Source organism: Puma concolor, chromosome F2 (genome assembly GCF_028749965.1).
Source record: "Puma concolor isolate L17-30 chromosome F2, mPumCon1.1.hap2, whole genome shotgun sequence".
Classification (NCBI taxonomy): domain Eukaryota; kingdom Metazoa; phylum Chordata; class Mammalia; order Carnivora; family Felidae; genus Puma; species Puma concolor.
Window position 1 is genome coordinate 73,992,379 of NC_141684.1, and position 17,795 is coordinate 74,010,173.

The 17,795-nt window shown below is 42.5% G+C and overlaps 1 protein-coding gene across 2 annotated transcripts in view; it reads right to left on the reverse strand.

The window, feature by feature from the left end:
* Positions 1 to 11,425: 11,425 nt before the first annotated feature.
* UBXN2B (UBX domain protein 2B) overlaps positions 11,426 to 17,795 on the reverse strand; it is a 28,162-nt gene continuing 21,792 nt past the window's right edge. For both annotated transcript variants that reach the window (XM_025922957.2, XM_086695739.1), the window contains exons 7-8: positions 16,744 to 16,905; positions 11,426 to 15,783 (exon numbers count right to left, since the gene is read on the reverse strand). In XM_025922957.2, coding sequence (XP_025778742.1) covers positions 15,621 to 15,783; positions 16,744 to 16,905 — 325 coding nt within the window. In that variant the 3' untranslated portion in view covers positions 11,426 to 15,620. The remainder of the gene's footprint in view (positions 15,784 to 16,743; positions 16,906 to 17,795) is intronic.

Sequence of the window (17,795 nt, forward strand, 5' to 3'; positions counted from 1 at the left end):
GTAGAGGTAACAGTGTGTATTTGTGTGTATATTAGAAAGTTTGGAAATAGCAAGCATTTTGTCACTGAAGAGCTATAAAGCTTCCAATGTCAACATAAGCCAGTAGGTTATATACATGGCCTGTTCAACTCTGGACCCAATAGCCAAGATCAAGGCCATTTACTGATAAGAATAGACCTTGAACAGTACTTATCAAGGTCTTTTTTTTTTTTTTTGGCCCCCTACAGCTATTTGGGAACACTGAAACCAAACTGTATTTGCATGTAGCCTTGATCCTGTGTGTGTTGTACTTCTTATGTTTACTCTGAGGTAGTTCTTTATTCTTAGGCCTATAAACTCTAGGTCAACGGCATTTAAAACAAAACAAAACAAAACAACTGTGATACCACAGCCACATTTTCATTAAGAACCAAGCCATTATGTAATGGATGGTGAAAATGCCATATACAGCTACTAAGGAAGACATCTCCACCCTTTTCTGCTGAGGACCTCAATTGGTCTGGTGAAGAGGCTAAGTTTATGATTATAGACAGAAAAGAGGGAATTGGCTTTACTTAGAAAATTTGGAGTTTTAGGGAGCATTAACTTCCTAGCAGAGAGCATAAAGTCGGCACGGTGGCATAAGCCTGGAGGTGCAGCACAGAACAAGTTGGCCAAAGAAAAATCCCCAGGAATAGACAGTGGTAGGGCTGGAATGTTCTACTGAAGTTGATTGTCTTGCTGTAATATTTCTTTCCGCTTCCTCTGCAACTTTTATTAAAGTTGGCTGCCCAAAGAAAGACCCTGTAGGCAGAGTTTTGTTTTTGCTGGGCTTTTGGGGGAGGACAGGATGGGTGATGTCCAGGTTCGACATCTGCATCAATGTCGTGCAGCATAGGAACAGGGCGGTGGGATGGGGCAGTGGCATGGCGGTTCACAAATTGCACTAATTCGTTAGAAACAAGGAGCTCAGAATAAAGATGCTCATGAAAACAAGACGAATGTGGAGCAATGCTGGGGAGGGCTTTTGACTTCCGCAGGACGTGGAAGGGAAGTCAGAGCCGGTCTCATGTAGGAATTAGAAGGATGAGAAAGCATAGCCGCTCCGGGTAGAAGTAATTCCATGTTTCTCCTGCTCACCTTTTCCCTCTCTGGAAGGGGGTGGTTAACAAATACACAAGTATCTTTACAGAACTTTTCCTTATCTTGCCTTTAGGAGGTACTATGAGCTTCTTTTTGATTTTACAGAAGAAGATATTAGAGCTCTGGGTTGCTTTTCCAGGGACACTAACGAACAGTGGGAGAGCGAGGGATTACACTGAGACCTGACCCCAGGATGATGTTTAGGGCACATGGAAGCAACGTGGACCCCCCCCCCCCCCAGAGTGACTGAAAAGCATACTTCCCTACACTGGGGGCAGGGAGGATCTCTGGTGGCTTGTGATCTAACCAACTCACTTTGCCACATATTAGTGAGACTAACGATATATTGACGTATATATTCAGATCCCTAAAGGAAAAAGTAGGAGATTTTAAAGGAATGAATGACATTTGCCATATCATCATTTTCATTTAATCTCTTAACACTGGTTCTTCAGCAGTCTGTTTTCTTGGGGGAATTTGCTGCAGAAAACACACTGTTTCTGTTCTTTGCACAGAAATTGCAGGGACTGCAAAGTAAGTATGATCAAAATAGGGAAACCATGTGCAAATGAGGGACAGGTGGGAGAGAATGACAAGTAGCTGTAATCAAATGAGAGCGTTAAAGACATTACTGGAAAAGTAAGAAAGCCAGTTCTAGGTAAATTAAGACAGACTGATCACAATTACCAGTGGCTGAAAAGTCCGAAAGTTAAAGATCACCACGAAGATTTTGGATTTAGTTAAGAAAGAGGTTGGGATGCCTGGGTGGCTCATTGGACTCTTGATTTCGGCTCAGGTCATCATCTCATGGTTTGTGAGATCTAGCCTTGCCTCAGGCTCTGCGTCAACAACGTGGACGCTGATTGGGATTCTCTCTCCCTGCCTCTCTCTCTGCCCCTCCCCTGCTCACTCTCTCTCAAAATAAATAAAGAAACGTTAGAAGAAGAAGAAGAAGAAGAAGAAGAAGAAGAAGAAGAAGAAGAAGAAGAAGAAGAGGTTAAGGAAGACCTTATCATGGCTGTTTCTGATAATTGAGGGCAACAAAAGTCAGAGCCCAAACTGGGGAGACAATTGGAGAGTGGACAGCGAGGCAGTTCAAGCATTTACACAAGCCAAGTGGGTTTGGACTCCACTGAGGAGCAAGACGAAGGAAATAGAAAGACACGAGAAGTAGACACTGTCAAGCAGAAAAGCTATTCTCCCTTATATGAGAGAAAATCTGGCTCTCTTTAATGACACAGAAAGAGACAGAATGAGAGAGAGTGAGAGAGGGAGAGAGAGGGAGAGGAAAAAAGAGAGATTGAACGATCGCGAATAAAGTACGCAGGACACTTGTGTTGAGCGCTGGGCGTTGTATGTAAGTGGTGAGTCACTGAATTCTATTCCTGAAACCAATATTACACTCTATGTTAACTAAAATTAAAGAAAAAAAAAAGAACTGGGAACCAAAATAAAGCAGGCAGGACTATTTTAGAAAATAGAGGGCTGAAGGAGATTAGGAAGTCAGTAAGAAAAAAGGTATTGTCCTAAATGAACTGTCACCAAGTGACACAGCAGCAGGGATTGTTGAATTCTTTAGTGACAAAAAGATCTAAGAGAAGTGAATGATTATGTATAATCAGAGTACTCAGCGGCACGGAGATAACAATGGATAATTTCACCCCGAGTCCTCACAGCACAGAGAGAATAGAAGAATATTGAGTGGAAATAAGGATGAAATCTAGTGAAAGCTTAAAACAGGAACAGAGAGATTTAGAAAAAAAAAAAATTGTAATAGAAAATAGGTCAACCATCAGGAGGTTAATGGGAAAGTGCCGTAGACAGTTGTTAAACTATACATTATCTTGTACAATTCCCATTACCTATAAGGTAGACATAGCATAACGAGGTAACTAAGGCATAGAGTTAACATGCCTTGACCCGCTGGTCAATGATGAAGTCAGGGGTCAAAGTCAGACCTGTCTCCAAAGCCTATACACTCCACCATCATTAACATTTTTGTCATTAATGAGCATTAACATTTTTGGAATACTTTAATATGCGTTGACCACTTTTTTCTACATAGCTGAAAATATTAACCACGCTTCACAAGATCAATCATAATTTTCAATATTCCCCGACCGTATTTCACAAGTTGCCCTCAAAATATCATTTAGAGTTTGTCTCTCCGGATCAGGATCTAGTTCAATGCACACTAATCCAGTTGTGTTCCTTATCCCTCCCTGAATCTAGAAGAGTCTCCTCTTTTCAGGACATAGATCTGTCCTGTAAAATGTTTCACCTTCTGGATTTGTCTGATCACTTCTGGTTGACCTTTAACTTATTCTTCTATATATTTCCTATGAAGTGCAACTTTCATCTAAGGCTGACAGATTCAAGTTACAGTTCTAGTAGAGAGTTATCTGGCAAGTTCTACGCGTATGCCACAGGCAACCCACTGGGAGATGTGCAGTGCCTGGCTGTTTCACCACCGGGGATGCTAAGTGCGGTCGCTGAATTAGGGGGCTGCTGAAATAAGCCATTTTTTTTGAAGGGACTCTGGTTACTTTCGGTGAGGAATAATATTAGAGACTGAAATTTGGGCTAGAAATGGTAAGAAGCTTGTTTGTTTGCTTTGTTCTCCCTAAGTAAACTGTCATCCTACGGTAAACCTTTACTTTTTCTTTAAAAAAAATTTTTTTTAATACTTATTTTTGAGACAGAAAGAGACAGAGCATGAGCAGGGGAGAGGCAGAGAGAGAAGGAGACACAGAATCTGAAGTAGGCTCCAAGCTGTCAGCACAGAGCCCGACGCGGGGCTTGAACCCACAAACCGTGAGACCACGTCCTGAGCCGAAGTCGGACGCCTGACCGACTGAGCCACCCAGCTGCCCCTATGGTAAACCTTTTCTAACATGACTTTGTTTTTAGCATGAATTTTTTCATATTATTAAATATTCTGCATTTAAAAGATGACTGAATAGTATTTTATACAGACACCATACGTTTTGTTGATTAGATCTGCACAGTTAGACACTAACAATTTTTTTTAAAGTTCTCAAACAATGAGAAAAATTGTATTGACCTGTAAAATTGTCTTTTTAAAAAGTGTTTATTTTTGAGAGAGAGAGAACACGAACAGAGGGAAGGGGGGGTGGCGGGAGGGAGAGACAGAATCCCAAGCAGGCTCTGCACTGTCAGTGTGGAGCTGGACACGGGGCTTGAACTCACAAACCGAGAGATCAGGACCTGGGCTGCAGTCAGGAGCCAGACGCTTAACCAACTGAGCCATGCAGGCGCCCCAACCTGTAAAAACTGTCTTTAACCTATTCGTTAATGCTATAATTTACCAGCTATTCCACAGGTATTACTATACTAAAAACGCTTTTGACAAGATTCCTCAAATTCTTTTACCAGTAGAACAGCGCCAGAAAACCCACCTACAAGGAAGAGAATAAACAACACAAGGTGTATTTTCTGTGGATTTACTTATTGGCCATTTTTACCTCCATCACAACCACCTTTAGGCACGTTATGTTGGTCAGTGCTCAGTTTTGTGGAAAGAATCAGAATTAAGAGCTGAAGGACCGTGTTCGAATGTCCTTGTTCCGGACAGAAGAAGACCAGGGACTGGCAGAGCTGGTGGGAGAGGCATGTTGAGCAGTTTAGGACACCCAGCTCTTAAGCCAGTCTTCTCTGTTTCCACCTGCCAACTCTGCCAATTTTGTCTTTATTAGCGGGCCCAGCGAGCATACGGTTTGCACACACAATTTGGAAGAACCGGCCACTGCAAGAATCGAATCTGAGTAATCAGAATCTAGCCAAAGAAAACAGCACGGAATATGATATGGGTAAAAGGAAAAAAAAAAAAAAAAAAAGGACAGAGCCTTTATAGCAGTGCCTTAAAATGGAAAATGCATTATTTAAAAAAAATTTTTTTTTTAACATTTATTCAGTTTTGAGAGACAGAACAGAGCGTGAGCAGGGGAGGGGCAGAGAGAGAGGGAGACAGAATCCAAAACAGGTTCCAGGCTCTGAGCCGTCAGCACGGAGCCCGACTCCGGGCTTGAACTCACAAACCGTGAGCTCGTGACCTGAGCCGAAGTCAGACGCTCAGCTGACTGAGCCACCCAGGCGCCCCCTGGCAAGTGCATTAGTGAGGGAGTTGAGACATTTGGGGCATAAGATTGGATGCTCTCCGGAGAGAATGGCCCGTGGACAATGTGCCCAAGTGATAAACATCTGGGCAATGACACCACACCGAAAAACCCCTAAGGACTAGTACACGACACTGTCAACAGTTTCACAATTTACTGTCACATTTCTGACAACGCACGTTGTGTTCAGCCTCGTATTCCTTAGGCATCGCACAGGTCAGAAAACGCAGGGCGAATGATGTCGAGGTCTGGGTCACTCCCAGCTCTTATTTTAACCAGTAGGTTCCATCCTCTCCCTACACTTGATTCAAACAGCTAAGGGAGAGACAACGATGCAAATTCTATCCCAGGGCCTCCGCACTGTCTGCTGGAGACAGTACTCAGGAGCCGAACTGGCACATACTGATGTCCCAGCACTAACTTGTCAAAGGCACTATAGGATTCCGTCTTGTTAACAGCAGCACCTCGATCCTTGTGAAGATCAGCGGGGCCGGTGGCCTTCGATGTTTACTACCGGATGATGACATATGAAAAAAGAAATTCTTCACTCACTGCCCTACCTCCCCTGGCTCCTCCTCCAGACACAGGCATTGATGGGCGAAAATGCCGTCCTTCCACTTTCCACCCGGGTTGTTTTATAAGATTGGAGTCATTTTGTGAAAGAAGTTAACCGGTAATCAACAAGAGCATGTCTGATATTGTTAATTGCTGCCAGGCAGTGATAACTGTTACGGTAAACTCAATTCTTTTCTTACATTGAAGATAACCACCTGCCAGCCTCCATCCACCGCCATGTTTTAGCACACAGGATTTTTCAAAGGCTGTACGAAGAATTTTTCAGATTCCTAGGCTTATTAACATTTTGGCTTTCAAGATATTCTGGTTTAAAGTTGAGCAAGAATACCAGATTCATGCGCTAGATCAATGTAAAAAGAATTCGACATTCACTGCTTCGATTAAAAAAAAAAAAGACTTAGAGGACTAGTGCCTGATTCCTTCCAATACTGTTTTTTTTTTTTTTTTCTGCCTCATTATTCTTGACATAATAAAATTGCTAGGGAAACTGCAAACACTGAGGAAAAAATAGAACAAAACCTTGAACTATATTTGAATACTCCACACAAGAAGTTACAGAGCACCAAAGTGACCAAATCATCATGGAGTAAGATTGTATTTGAGGACGGCTTTGGTGGTAAAGTTAAGAGTTGCCATATTTGCTGAGTATGTTTTAGCATATGATTTAACCTTTTATCAACACTCTGTAAAATGAGTCTCCTGATATCTCTGTACGTTCACTGTAGATGATTAATCAGAAATGAGGACAACGTTTGTTGCCCGACCCTACTGGAAACCAAAGCACACCGAGAGGCAGGAGTCACTGACTTCATCTCTGCTCACAACGTGATTCTTCCCCAGTCATTTCACTTTTTCTCCCATAAAGACAATGGGGATAACATTGATGCTGCTGGTCTCCCAGGGCTCTCGGAAGGCTCGCCTCACCCCGTCTTCCCTACACGTGGCCCTTCTCCCTACACATTTGAGGATGAAGAACTGATTCTTCCATGGGAAGCTCCCAGCCAGTCAACAAGTTTGGGAAGTAATATTTAACAGCATATGGAGAAAAGAGAGAAAAGACAACCTGACAAGAGAAAGGCAGGAGAAATGAGAATGGAAATGAACGTTTGTGTGTTGGTTGGAAAACACATCACCACCACCGCTCCCAGCCCCCCACATACCTATAGGATGAAGATTTTTAGATATTTTGGTAGACCCTATGAGTCAAAGTAGGCACTAACTATTGTTTATAACAGGAAGAATAATGAGGGAAATAACCAAAAATATGTTTACATATACCTAAATGCAATTATTTGAGTAAAAGTCTTAGCCTTCATTGGAGAACCATCCAGAAGTGGATTTAGGGGACTTCTTTGCAGGTATGAAACGAAAAGCTTAAGTCATAAAATTGAAAACTTCTAAAACTGCGAACAGTTTTTATAATTGTTTTCACTGATAGGTTACGGTAGATCCTCTTATTAAAAAAAAAATATTTAGAGAAAGAAAAGACAAATACAGTTTGTGAATCACCCAGTGGTCCTTGTCTGAGGAGACAAGATCTAATGAGCATATGCCACACACTCAATGAGTCATGTGTGTGCCTTGGAATCGAATGTAGCCTCTCTTGAAATTTTCATTACATCTCAAACAAAATGATTAGGATGCCTTGGGACATAATTCTAGGTTAAAAGTCATTTATTTCATGGGCTGCACATAGGGAACCCCTGATCATTTACAGCTATGAGCTTCAGTGCCATTTTGAGTGTCAAATATACTTAATATTTGTATTTATTTACAGTATGTTAAAAATCTATGCAAATTAAATAAGCACTAGGTGTTTTAACATACATAAAGACATAAAGTGTGCTATTAAAGAATATCAAAATTGGGGTGCATAGGTGGCTCAGTCAGTCAAGCATCTGACTCTTGGTTTTGGCTCAGGTCATGATCTCACAGTTTATGCGTTCGAGCCCCACATCGGCTTCCACACTGACCATGCAGAGCCTATTCGGGACTCTCCTCTTTCTCTGCCTCTCCCCCACTCACACACACTCTCTCTCTCTCAAAAATAAACATTTAAAGAATATCAAAATTAAGAGAATTTTTTTTAACATTTATTTATTTTTGAGAGACAGAACATGAGCAGGGGAAGGGCGGAGAGAGAGGGAGACAGAATCCGAGGCAGGCTCCAAGCTCCGAGCTGTCAGCACGGAGCCCGACACAGGGCTCGAACTCACGAATTGTGAGATCATGACCTAGGCTGAAGTCGGATGCTTGACCGACTGAGCCACCCAGGTGCCCCCAAATTAAGAGAATTTTAAGCATTATTTTCTCTCTGAAAAATAATTTCAAGAACATCGAAACTCACACCTGTTTGCTGATATCCTTGTCTGTTTATAAAGGTTATTTGGAAATCCGTAACTCCAGGTCATTTCTGCTTTCTTTGCTTGCGTGGAAGATTGGGCAATGGGAGTTAATTTAGAGAACAAGAACGATATAAAGTGACTAGTGAGAATTTTATCAGTTCGGCCAAAGTGAGAGTCAAGCCAAAGTCAACAAACAGTTCCTCACACTAATTTCATTTCAAAGGCACAAGCGATGTGCAAGCAAAGTTTCTAGTATCATCTGACTTTCTGCAGCTTTTCAGTTGATGAGAGTTGACATAAACTGTGGCACACTCCCAATTAAATAAATTTCAAGTAAATTTCAAGTAAATTTCATTAAAATCAACTTTCGCATTTTTGAGGTATCAGTATTAAAGTTAACAGATAGACGATGACGAGGCATCACATTCTACCGTAAAACATCAACGGCTAACATTTTATGTGAAAGGGAGCAAGTTAAGTAATAGCTACTGAGAGGCTAGTGGTATTTTAACTCTGATGTAAGGATAGAATCCATAAGAGAAATCAGACTAGAAGCAATTAGATTACACGATAGGTGGGCAGCATATCTTTCTGAATAATCAAGTAGAACATAAGGGGTTGAGGGTCTCAACGATGCCTAAAGAACCAAGTTCTTCCTTATTCTTGAACTTGTAGAATCACAGCACCTACCACTGGGATCCAGACAATGTCGGGTGTTTCTCTTACTGTTGGCTTCTCAGGAGGTCGTTATTCTTCAGCTCTCTTTATTCCAGTTCTACCACGGGAAATGCCAGGGCCATCCACTTAGAGTTATAGGTGGCACCGCTCCTGGAAATGAATCAAGTCTCCCACTTGTTCAATACTTTGTTCCTCTTCCTTTAAAACCCAAACATCTGGACAAATGTTTTCTGTCACTGGTGTCAGTTCTGTTAGCACCTCTGAATCTCTGTTTCAAAATATGTATATACACATTCTTCCAACATTCGGGGGGTCCCATTCTTAATTCACTGGTTGGTGACTTATTAACCACTTAGGACTTTTACATTTAAGGTACTGTTCTAAGCTCCAAGCGATGTCCCCAGCAGTGGATAGCACGGGCTATCTGGGGCGATAAAGTGAGTTCATATATTGGGATCCACAAAATGTAGGATGCCCCCAGGGTCTGGCCCGTGTCACAAATTTAAACCCAAGCTTGCTCTTATGGGAAATGCCCGTCAAGGAAACCTAGCACACACCAATCATAATCCTCTGTCTCAGCTTTAGGTAGCTCACCTTTCTCTGGAAAACAGGCCCTGCCAGTCTTGTAAGGAACACCCCCACCCCCCCCAGCCAATCATGCGTGTCTCTCAGTTGCCTCTTGTACCATCTACAAGGCTCGCTCTTGCCCCAAATCCCTTGGGGTCAGTGCTCCAGGGCTTGTGAGGCTGTGTATTCCCGGCCCCACCCCCCACCCCCCCACCCAACCCACAGATTGTTTTCCCTTAGGTAAAGGACATCAAGCTGTTGCTAAATAGTTTTACTTTCGTCACATGAAAGGGGGGACAGGGTACAGGAAAGACCGTCTCCATGTTAGATGTTGGTAAAAGCCAAACAAATTAACGAGAAAATATCAGGTATTGCTAATGCTACAGTAAACAGGGTAGTGTGACAGAGACAAAGGCATGATTTTAGACTGAGGCCTCACGAAAGGTCTCTCTGAAGTCACATTTACACTGAGATCAGGGTGACAGAGAGGGATGTTGACCATGAGTGACATCTGCCTATCGAATATGGGACCCTGCTCTTCCTAAGCCCTCAATCAATGTTCAACCCAAGTACTTATTATCTATAGGCCTTATTGCAAATGAATCACGCACAAGCTTAATTAAAGAATATAAAGTCAGGGGCGCCTGACTGGCTCAGTCAGGCATCCGACTCTTGATTTTGGCTCAGGTCACGATCTCGCAGCTCGTGGGTTCAAGCCCCCCATCAGGCTCTGTGCTGCCAGTGTGGAGCCTGCTTGGGATTCTCTCTCTGCCCCTATCCTGCTCACTCTTTCTCTTAAAATAAATAAATAAATAAATATTAAAAAAAAAAGAATATAAAGTCAGATTAGTTTGAATTGCCATAGAATACCTATGTACACACAACGTTTCAGTGACATCTACTAACATTATGGACATTTACAGTGTGTTTTCAAATTTTTTTTTTTTAACGTTTATTTATTTTTGAGACAGAGAGAGACAGAGCATGAATGGGGGAGGGTCAGAGAGAGAGGGAGACACAGAATCCGAAACAGGTTCCAGGCTCTGAGCAGTCAGCACAGAGCCTGAAGCGGGGCTTGAACTCACGGACTGCGAGATCACGACCTGAGCTGAAGTCGGACGCTTAACCAACTGAGCCACCCAGGCACCCCTACAGTGTGTTTTCAAGGGGGAAGAAAGACCCAGCCTTCATGTTATATTTTATGATATACGTATCTAAACCATTTATTTGCATGTAATTTTACTATGTTAATAAAAATTATCACCTCACCTCAGGGACTGTTAAATCCACGCTGAGGATGAACATTTCTTCCTATAAGGTGCTACTCTACCCTACTACCTTCTACGCTCAGAAGCCCAGACCTGGCGAAAAAATCCAGGCTGCTGGGAGCAAGACCTCCACTCGGATTCAACTATGTTCATGCGTTCACGTTCAAGCCTACTGATGTTCTGAATATTTCCAGTATTTGTAGTTGCTACTTTTTAATCAACACAGATTCTGATGGGACACTAAAAATTACACGCTTACCATTCCCAATCCTAGGACAAAAATGACAAAATCTGCTAACATTAGAAGAAACAAGCCTTTCCCACACAGACAGAAATGAACATAACGGGCAAGATGTTAAACGTGGAAACTCCGGCCTGACACGCTGTATAATTAACAATGTTCTAAAAGGTACGTGGAAAGGTGCACTCTGCAGAGACGGGAAATATGAACCAAAAAGCAACTGTGAAGGCATAAAACGACACGTGCTCATTTTAAACAATCTTCCATCACGAAGGTCAAAGCAGGAAAAGGCGTTGCCTTAAACATGATTATGTTGCTATCTATACTAACCGTTAATTTTTGGGTGCTATGCTCGTGCACGTGCGCACACACACACACACACACACACACACAGTTACACATGTGCATTGGGGCTCCTTTTATAAATTACTTCCTTGGAGTTAAAAGATACTTAAAATTATACAGAGAATTATACAGACTTATACAAAATCATACAGAAAATTTCGCACCTTTATTTTGATGGAATAAAAACAAAAACGGTAATGGGAAATTGAGATACCGTAGCTACAATTCAGTTCTTCTCTGTCAATCAAGAAGATACACTACAGGAAATTAAAGCACAGGCAAGGCTATTCATGCTTTAATCTACGTCACTCAAATAAACCTGCAAATCAAGGAGATTTTGAAAAGGATTTTCAATGACTTTCAGTGAAAACATTCTTTATTGGTAAAGCAGACACTTAAACTCTTTGATTACATATGTCATGCAAACCAACTGCCCTCACACGCGGTTGTCTAACAGCTCGATGTAATGTCATCTTTTTGGGGGGTGATGATAAATCCTACAGGTTACAGTGACTCCAGTAGTAAAAAGAATTCGGGGAAATGACTCTAAGGAAGCAAAACGCCATGTAGTATATATGAAAGTGTTGTTCTGAATGCCCAATTCTCCCTCCTAACTTCTACATTGTCGAAGACTATCATATATAAAGATGGCAGTGGCTTTTGTGTGTGCGTCTACAGGCACGCGACCTACGCGATAAAAAGGAACTGCAGGAATAACATTTCAAACAATTTTACAGGGTTTTGTGAATCCAAAATATGGCAATGCCCTTTAATATAAAATGTCCATTTGTTCCAACAGATGACTTCCGAAGGAAGATGATTTTGCTCCTGTGACACCATAGCTCATTCCTGGTAAGCGTTTTAGCCTGCCATCTGTTCACAGATTCTCCAAAGCGGTTATCAGTCAGTGGAGAGGAGCATGGCTTCCTTTGCTCTGAGAAGACTCAGGAATGACGTCACTGTGCCTCGTGACACTGAGAACAAGCTTCTCTGTGGAGGTGAGATAACACTTCCATCCGTGGAACTTCTGCCAGCCCTGCCAGGGGGAAGCCCTCTGCCAGGGGTCAGTTCACCTCCTCGAAAACGACCAGAGCACCCGAGGCAGGTGGATCCCAAGTCTCCTATTGGCGCATTCACGTCACGTGGCAGTGAGTAGGCATAGTGCTTTCCCAGACACCTGGAAATGGGGCGCCGCTGGAACAAATACCCAGAAATGAGGACGGAGCTTTGCAATCGGGCAGCGGGTAGAGGCTGGAAGAGCTTTCAGGAGCATGACAGAAAGAGGCAAGATGGCCCCGAGTGCCGTTGGCGAGCGGATCTATGCATGTTAACGCTCATGAGGGCACGAAGGAGGTAAAGGGCAGGGTAGAGAACACCTAAACTGCCATGGAGATTACGTAAACCGTCATAAACAGACTGTTAGAGGAAATAAGGGCATTAAAGGTGCTGCCAGTGAGGGCTCCTGGGAGATGAGGAACATGCTGTTGGAAACCGAAGGAAAAGATTCTGGTTCGAGAGTGGCAAAAAGCTTAGCAACATGGGGTCAGCAGCTGTGTGGAAAGCATTAGTTGTAAGGGATACACCGAAGACACTTGTTTGGTTGAAGAGATTTCCAAGCAGGGTGGGCCAGATGCGGCCTGCTTTCTTCTCGCCAGTTAAAGAGGTGAGAGGAGCCAGATAAATTGAGGACATACGTGTTAAAGAAAACAGGACTCAAAAATGACTTGCAGAGTCTCAGTCTACCGAAATGACAAAGGGCCTTAAGAGATTCCCTGTCGGGAAAGACGGCTCAGGGGAAAGAGAGGAGGGTGCAGCTATGGAACCTTTTGCTAATACCTGAGGAAGGCCTGAATTTTTTTTGTCACACTATAGGTTCTTTGAAGATATTAAGGGTGTGACCCATCGGTCCTCTCGGCCTTCTCAGAAAAAGCCACAAAGGGAGACGCGATCAGCTAGGAATGCTCTGTGCAGGGGCCTCTGGTCTACTGGACCGAACCCTAGTAACACGCACGCAAGATCCCCAAGTTTCTTCGGATGTCATACGGGCGGCTACTGCTCTCTTACGTTGAAATGGATGGAGATGTACGAAGTGAAAGACGGTCAGACTTCCCACAATTCCACAGGTAAGAAACAAGCTGATAAAACTGCTCAGGTGCCACCTTTCACAAGAAAGGAAAGACGGCTCTGGGAGGACACCACGAGCCTAGACGGTGCTGTGGGCCACAGAAGGCTGCACCCGGGATTTGAGACCTAATGGCGTGCGCATGGCTCATTTCTAAATTGCCTGGCATGGGTGGCTCTTTTTCTCATTTGCCTGAACAGGAAAGATGCCTATAAACCCTATTGTCTGCCTGTCCCACCATTCTATTTGGGAGCGGATAACTGTTTTTCTAGGTTCACAGGTGCACAGGTGGAGAGGACTGTGTCCCAGGAATCATGCCCAGACCCTCACTCACACTTGATTTAGAGGATTTCAAATGAGGCTTGGGACTTCTGAACCGGTGGGATCCAGGTAAGACTTTGCAGTCTAAGTCAATGCTGGAATGGGCTGACACTTTCGAGCATCTTTGGAAGGGGTGACTCTCTGTGGGATGCATATGGATCCTCGAAGCAGGAGTGGGCCGTGGTAGTCAGGACGGCCCCCAAAACGTCCCTGTTCCCATCACCGTACCCATAAATGTGTTACCTTACGTGGGAAAAGGATTTTTGCAGATGTGGTTAAGTTAAGCAACTCGAGATGAGACTTTTCTGGTAATTACGCTAGGTAAACCAAAGGTAGTCACAAGGGTCCTTGTAAGAGGAAAAGAGGAGAAATAAAGTCGGTAGTAAAGGACGAAGGACAGAAGCAGGCATTGGCGGGACGCAGCCAGAGTGAGGGATGCCAGCAGCCTCGGAAGAGGCAGAGAACAGACTCGCCCCTGGAGCCTCCAGAGGGAAGCTGTGATGTGCCACTTCGTGTGGGAAAAGGGACTCTTTAAAGATGCGCTAAGGTTACCACAGACCTTATAAGGGGGGAGATAATCCGGAATTATCTGGTGGGCCCAATCCAATCACATGAGTCCTTAAAAGCAGAGAACCCTTCCCAGTTGTTGTTAACGAGGTGTAATTAACGACAGAGAAGGGTCAGAGAGGCAGTATTCCTGGCTCTGAAGATGTAAAAAGGGGGCCATAGGCCAAGGAAGGCAGGTGGCCTCTAGAAGCTGGAAACATAAGGAAAAGGTTCTCCTTTAGAGCCTCTCAAAAGGAACACAGCCTTGTCAATGCCTTATTTTAGCCAGTGAGACCCATGGTGGACGTCCAACCTACAGAATTACAAGATCATAAATCTGTGCTATTTGAAGCCACTAAGTCTGTAGTCATTTGTTACAGCAGCCACAGAAAACGAACCAGGAGTGGTGACCAAAGATGAAATGGTATCTGGGAAGAAGAAAAAGCTTTTCTATCATTCCTGATGTAGCCTACCTCATTCGGGAAGTAGCTGGCTTTGGCAGAAATGCAAATATTTATGCTGGTAGTTCTTTAGATCCAGTCTGGCTGACGGAATTTACATTTCTGAATTTGTACACTCATTGTGCCCTGGAGTAGAATACATTCTGGGTTGAACACTTAGAACAGTGTTCAGTATATATAGTGGGTCCCCTAGCAAAATGTGTTGAATAAATAAATGAATGAGATCAAGACAGGCTCTGGGAGGGATTGTAATTACTCTAAAGTGCTGTTTAACAGATCTTCTCAAGAACTGCTGGCCTTTATGTCTTTGCTTCTGGTTTATGATGGTCATAGTTCTGTAAAATACAAGGCCAAACTGTATTTTTTGACACAGTAATATAGCTAAATCAGTAAAAAGGATGCGTACAATCTTAATAGGAGGAATAATTATATGATCAACGTATTTCAAAATCAGAACACATACTTTTCAGTACATGACACAGAAAAAATTTCAAACTATTTGATCACAAGATTTCTTGATGGCTGTTGCTCAATGCAGCAACTTTAGTGCAAATTTTACCAAACGCATTTATCAAAATGGGATTTTGTTCATTTTCTCTGCAAACAAATGTTGTTACATTAATACAGAGCATGTAACAAATTGGTTTGCCTGGACATTTACAGGCTATCAACATAAGCCAGCCCTGCAACTAAAACCTCAAACATATTTCTCTCAAAATCTATTCCTCGTCCAAATTCATCTATTCTAAGGCTGGAAGACAGAATGAGAATAAACCCAAAATTTATCTGTATAAATAATAAAAATAGTTTGTTTTCTTAATGCTATACGCATTTTCCTTATTATTATGGCACATTATCTTTCCTACATGCTATTGCATGGGTAGGAGCAATGTTATTTTAGCTGCTGGAGTATCACAGTATTAAGAATATCTGCTTCTTGTAGTGTCAGGCTTTCATCTGTTAGCTCTTTGTTTGGAAATGAAGTCACAAGAATAAAGTCAAGAGTTGCAAATTCAGGACGGGACTGTATAATAAAGTCCCGGACATCCAGGATCCTGAAGGAATAAGATAAGAATGATTTGTGATATTAAAAGTTTTATTTTAATGTAAGCTTTTAGCTAAAATTAGACGACGATAAGTCCTAACCCTTATTTAAATGTGTTGTAGCTTTTAAAAACGTACATTATTTCAATGGATGGATTTATCTTGGACTATAGATAAAACATGAGCATTCACTCTGAGTGTAGCTAATACTTCCTTTAACTGTAAACAGAGATAATCTTTAGGTGTTTTATACATAAAATAAACGTCAACAGTGTTATTAACACTTTTTTCAGAGTATAAAATATCTTAGCAGCAGACGGCCCAGAAAAAGGTACTTTGAGTGGCCTGGGTCAAGGTGAGTTTAAAACTACCAAAGGTGTAAGTCATAAGGATCATTTTAAAAAATGACTTTCACATATCCCTGGTAACTCAACTAAGATTATAAATATATCCCTTAGAGGGAATCAATGAACAAATAAAAATGGTACCTTATGAGTACAACAAAAGTACAAATGAATGTTAAAATGACATTGAAAAGTTTATTGACAGTGCTTGTTAATAGCACAATTATACTTTATCTACACCACAAATTTATATTATGAAGAATCTGCTAAGTAGAAAGTTAACTCCAATCAGAATTATAATTTTTAAATGAGTAAAGTCCAAATAAAGTTTTACTATATATACTATATTAAACCAAATTTGATCCCACTTATATGGTTTTAGCAACAGTGCAAAACTGCAACTTTTAACAATTTTATTTTGGAGAGATAACCTGAATTTGCATTAGTCTGTGAGCAGTTCACAGAGGATGTTCTAACACTGACCTTTCACACAGCTATGATCCTTTTATTTTCCTTCTGTCAAAAACATACTTAAAAAGTGTATCTAATGAATTTCCTATTCCTCTGCTCACGTCACATAGTTTTATTTGGATGAGGAACCACGTGTAAAACTGCGATCGAGCTCACCTGTGTGTACTATTGAATCTTTGTATCAAACGACTCCCATCTGCTAATCTGATCTGAATTTTTGTCGTTGGCACTGAATCATCAATGAGAACAACGGCGTTAAGTATGGACTTATCCTCCTCTTCAGGGGACGAAGGGGTACTGACTATTTCAGGTGTAAGGCTGAGAAGGAAGAATTGAAGAATTAGAACACAAGTCTGAATACGTAAGACGTGAAACAGTGAAGACAGTGGAATAACGACTGACATCCATAGCTGACTCTCAAGTTTTCCCGCCTGGGATCTGGACCAGCAAGAACACGGCTTCCTTTGGGTCTCCCATAATTCCTCCAACTTCTTTCATTATACTAAAATTATCGTGTATCCTAGGATTCTAATTTATGGTTTATCCAATCTCTTTCAACAGCTTAACTCTGTGGGGCGCCTGGGTGGCTCAGCTGGTTGAGCGTCCAACTCTTGATTTCAGCTCAGGTCATGATCTCACGGCTTGTGGGATCGAGCCCTGTGTCAGCACAGAGTCGGCTTGGGATGCTGTTTCTGTACTTTAATGCTTTCTGTTTAAAATAGATTCTGGGGGCGCTTGGGTGGCTCAGTCAGTTAAGCGTCCGACTTCGACTCAGGTCATGATCTCACACTTCTTCGTGGGTTCAAGACCCATGTCGGGCTCTGTGCTGACAGCTCAGAGCCTGGAGCCTGCTTCGGGTTCTGTGTCTCCCTCTCTCTCTGCCCCTCCACAGCTTGCACTCTGTCTCTCTCTCCCTCAAAAATAAATTAAAACATTCAAAAATAATAAATAAATAAATACATACATACATAAAAAACAAAAAACCAGATTCTGACCGTGGTGCCTGGGTGGCTCACTCGGTTGGGCGTCTGACTTCGGCTCAGGTCATGATCTCACGGTTCATGGGTTCGAGCCCGGCGTCCAGCACTGTGCTGACAGCTCAGAGCCCAGAGCCTATTTCTGATTCTGTGTCTCCTTCTCTCTCTGCCCTTCCTCCCCCTGCCTCCCCCCCCCCCCCCCACCAATCTCACTCTGGCTCTCTGTTTCTC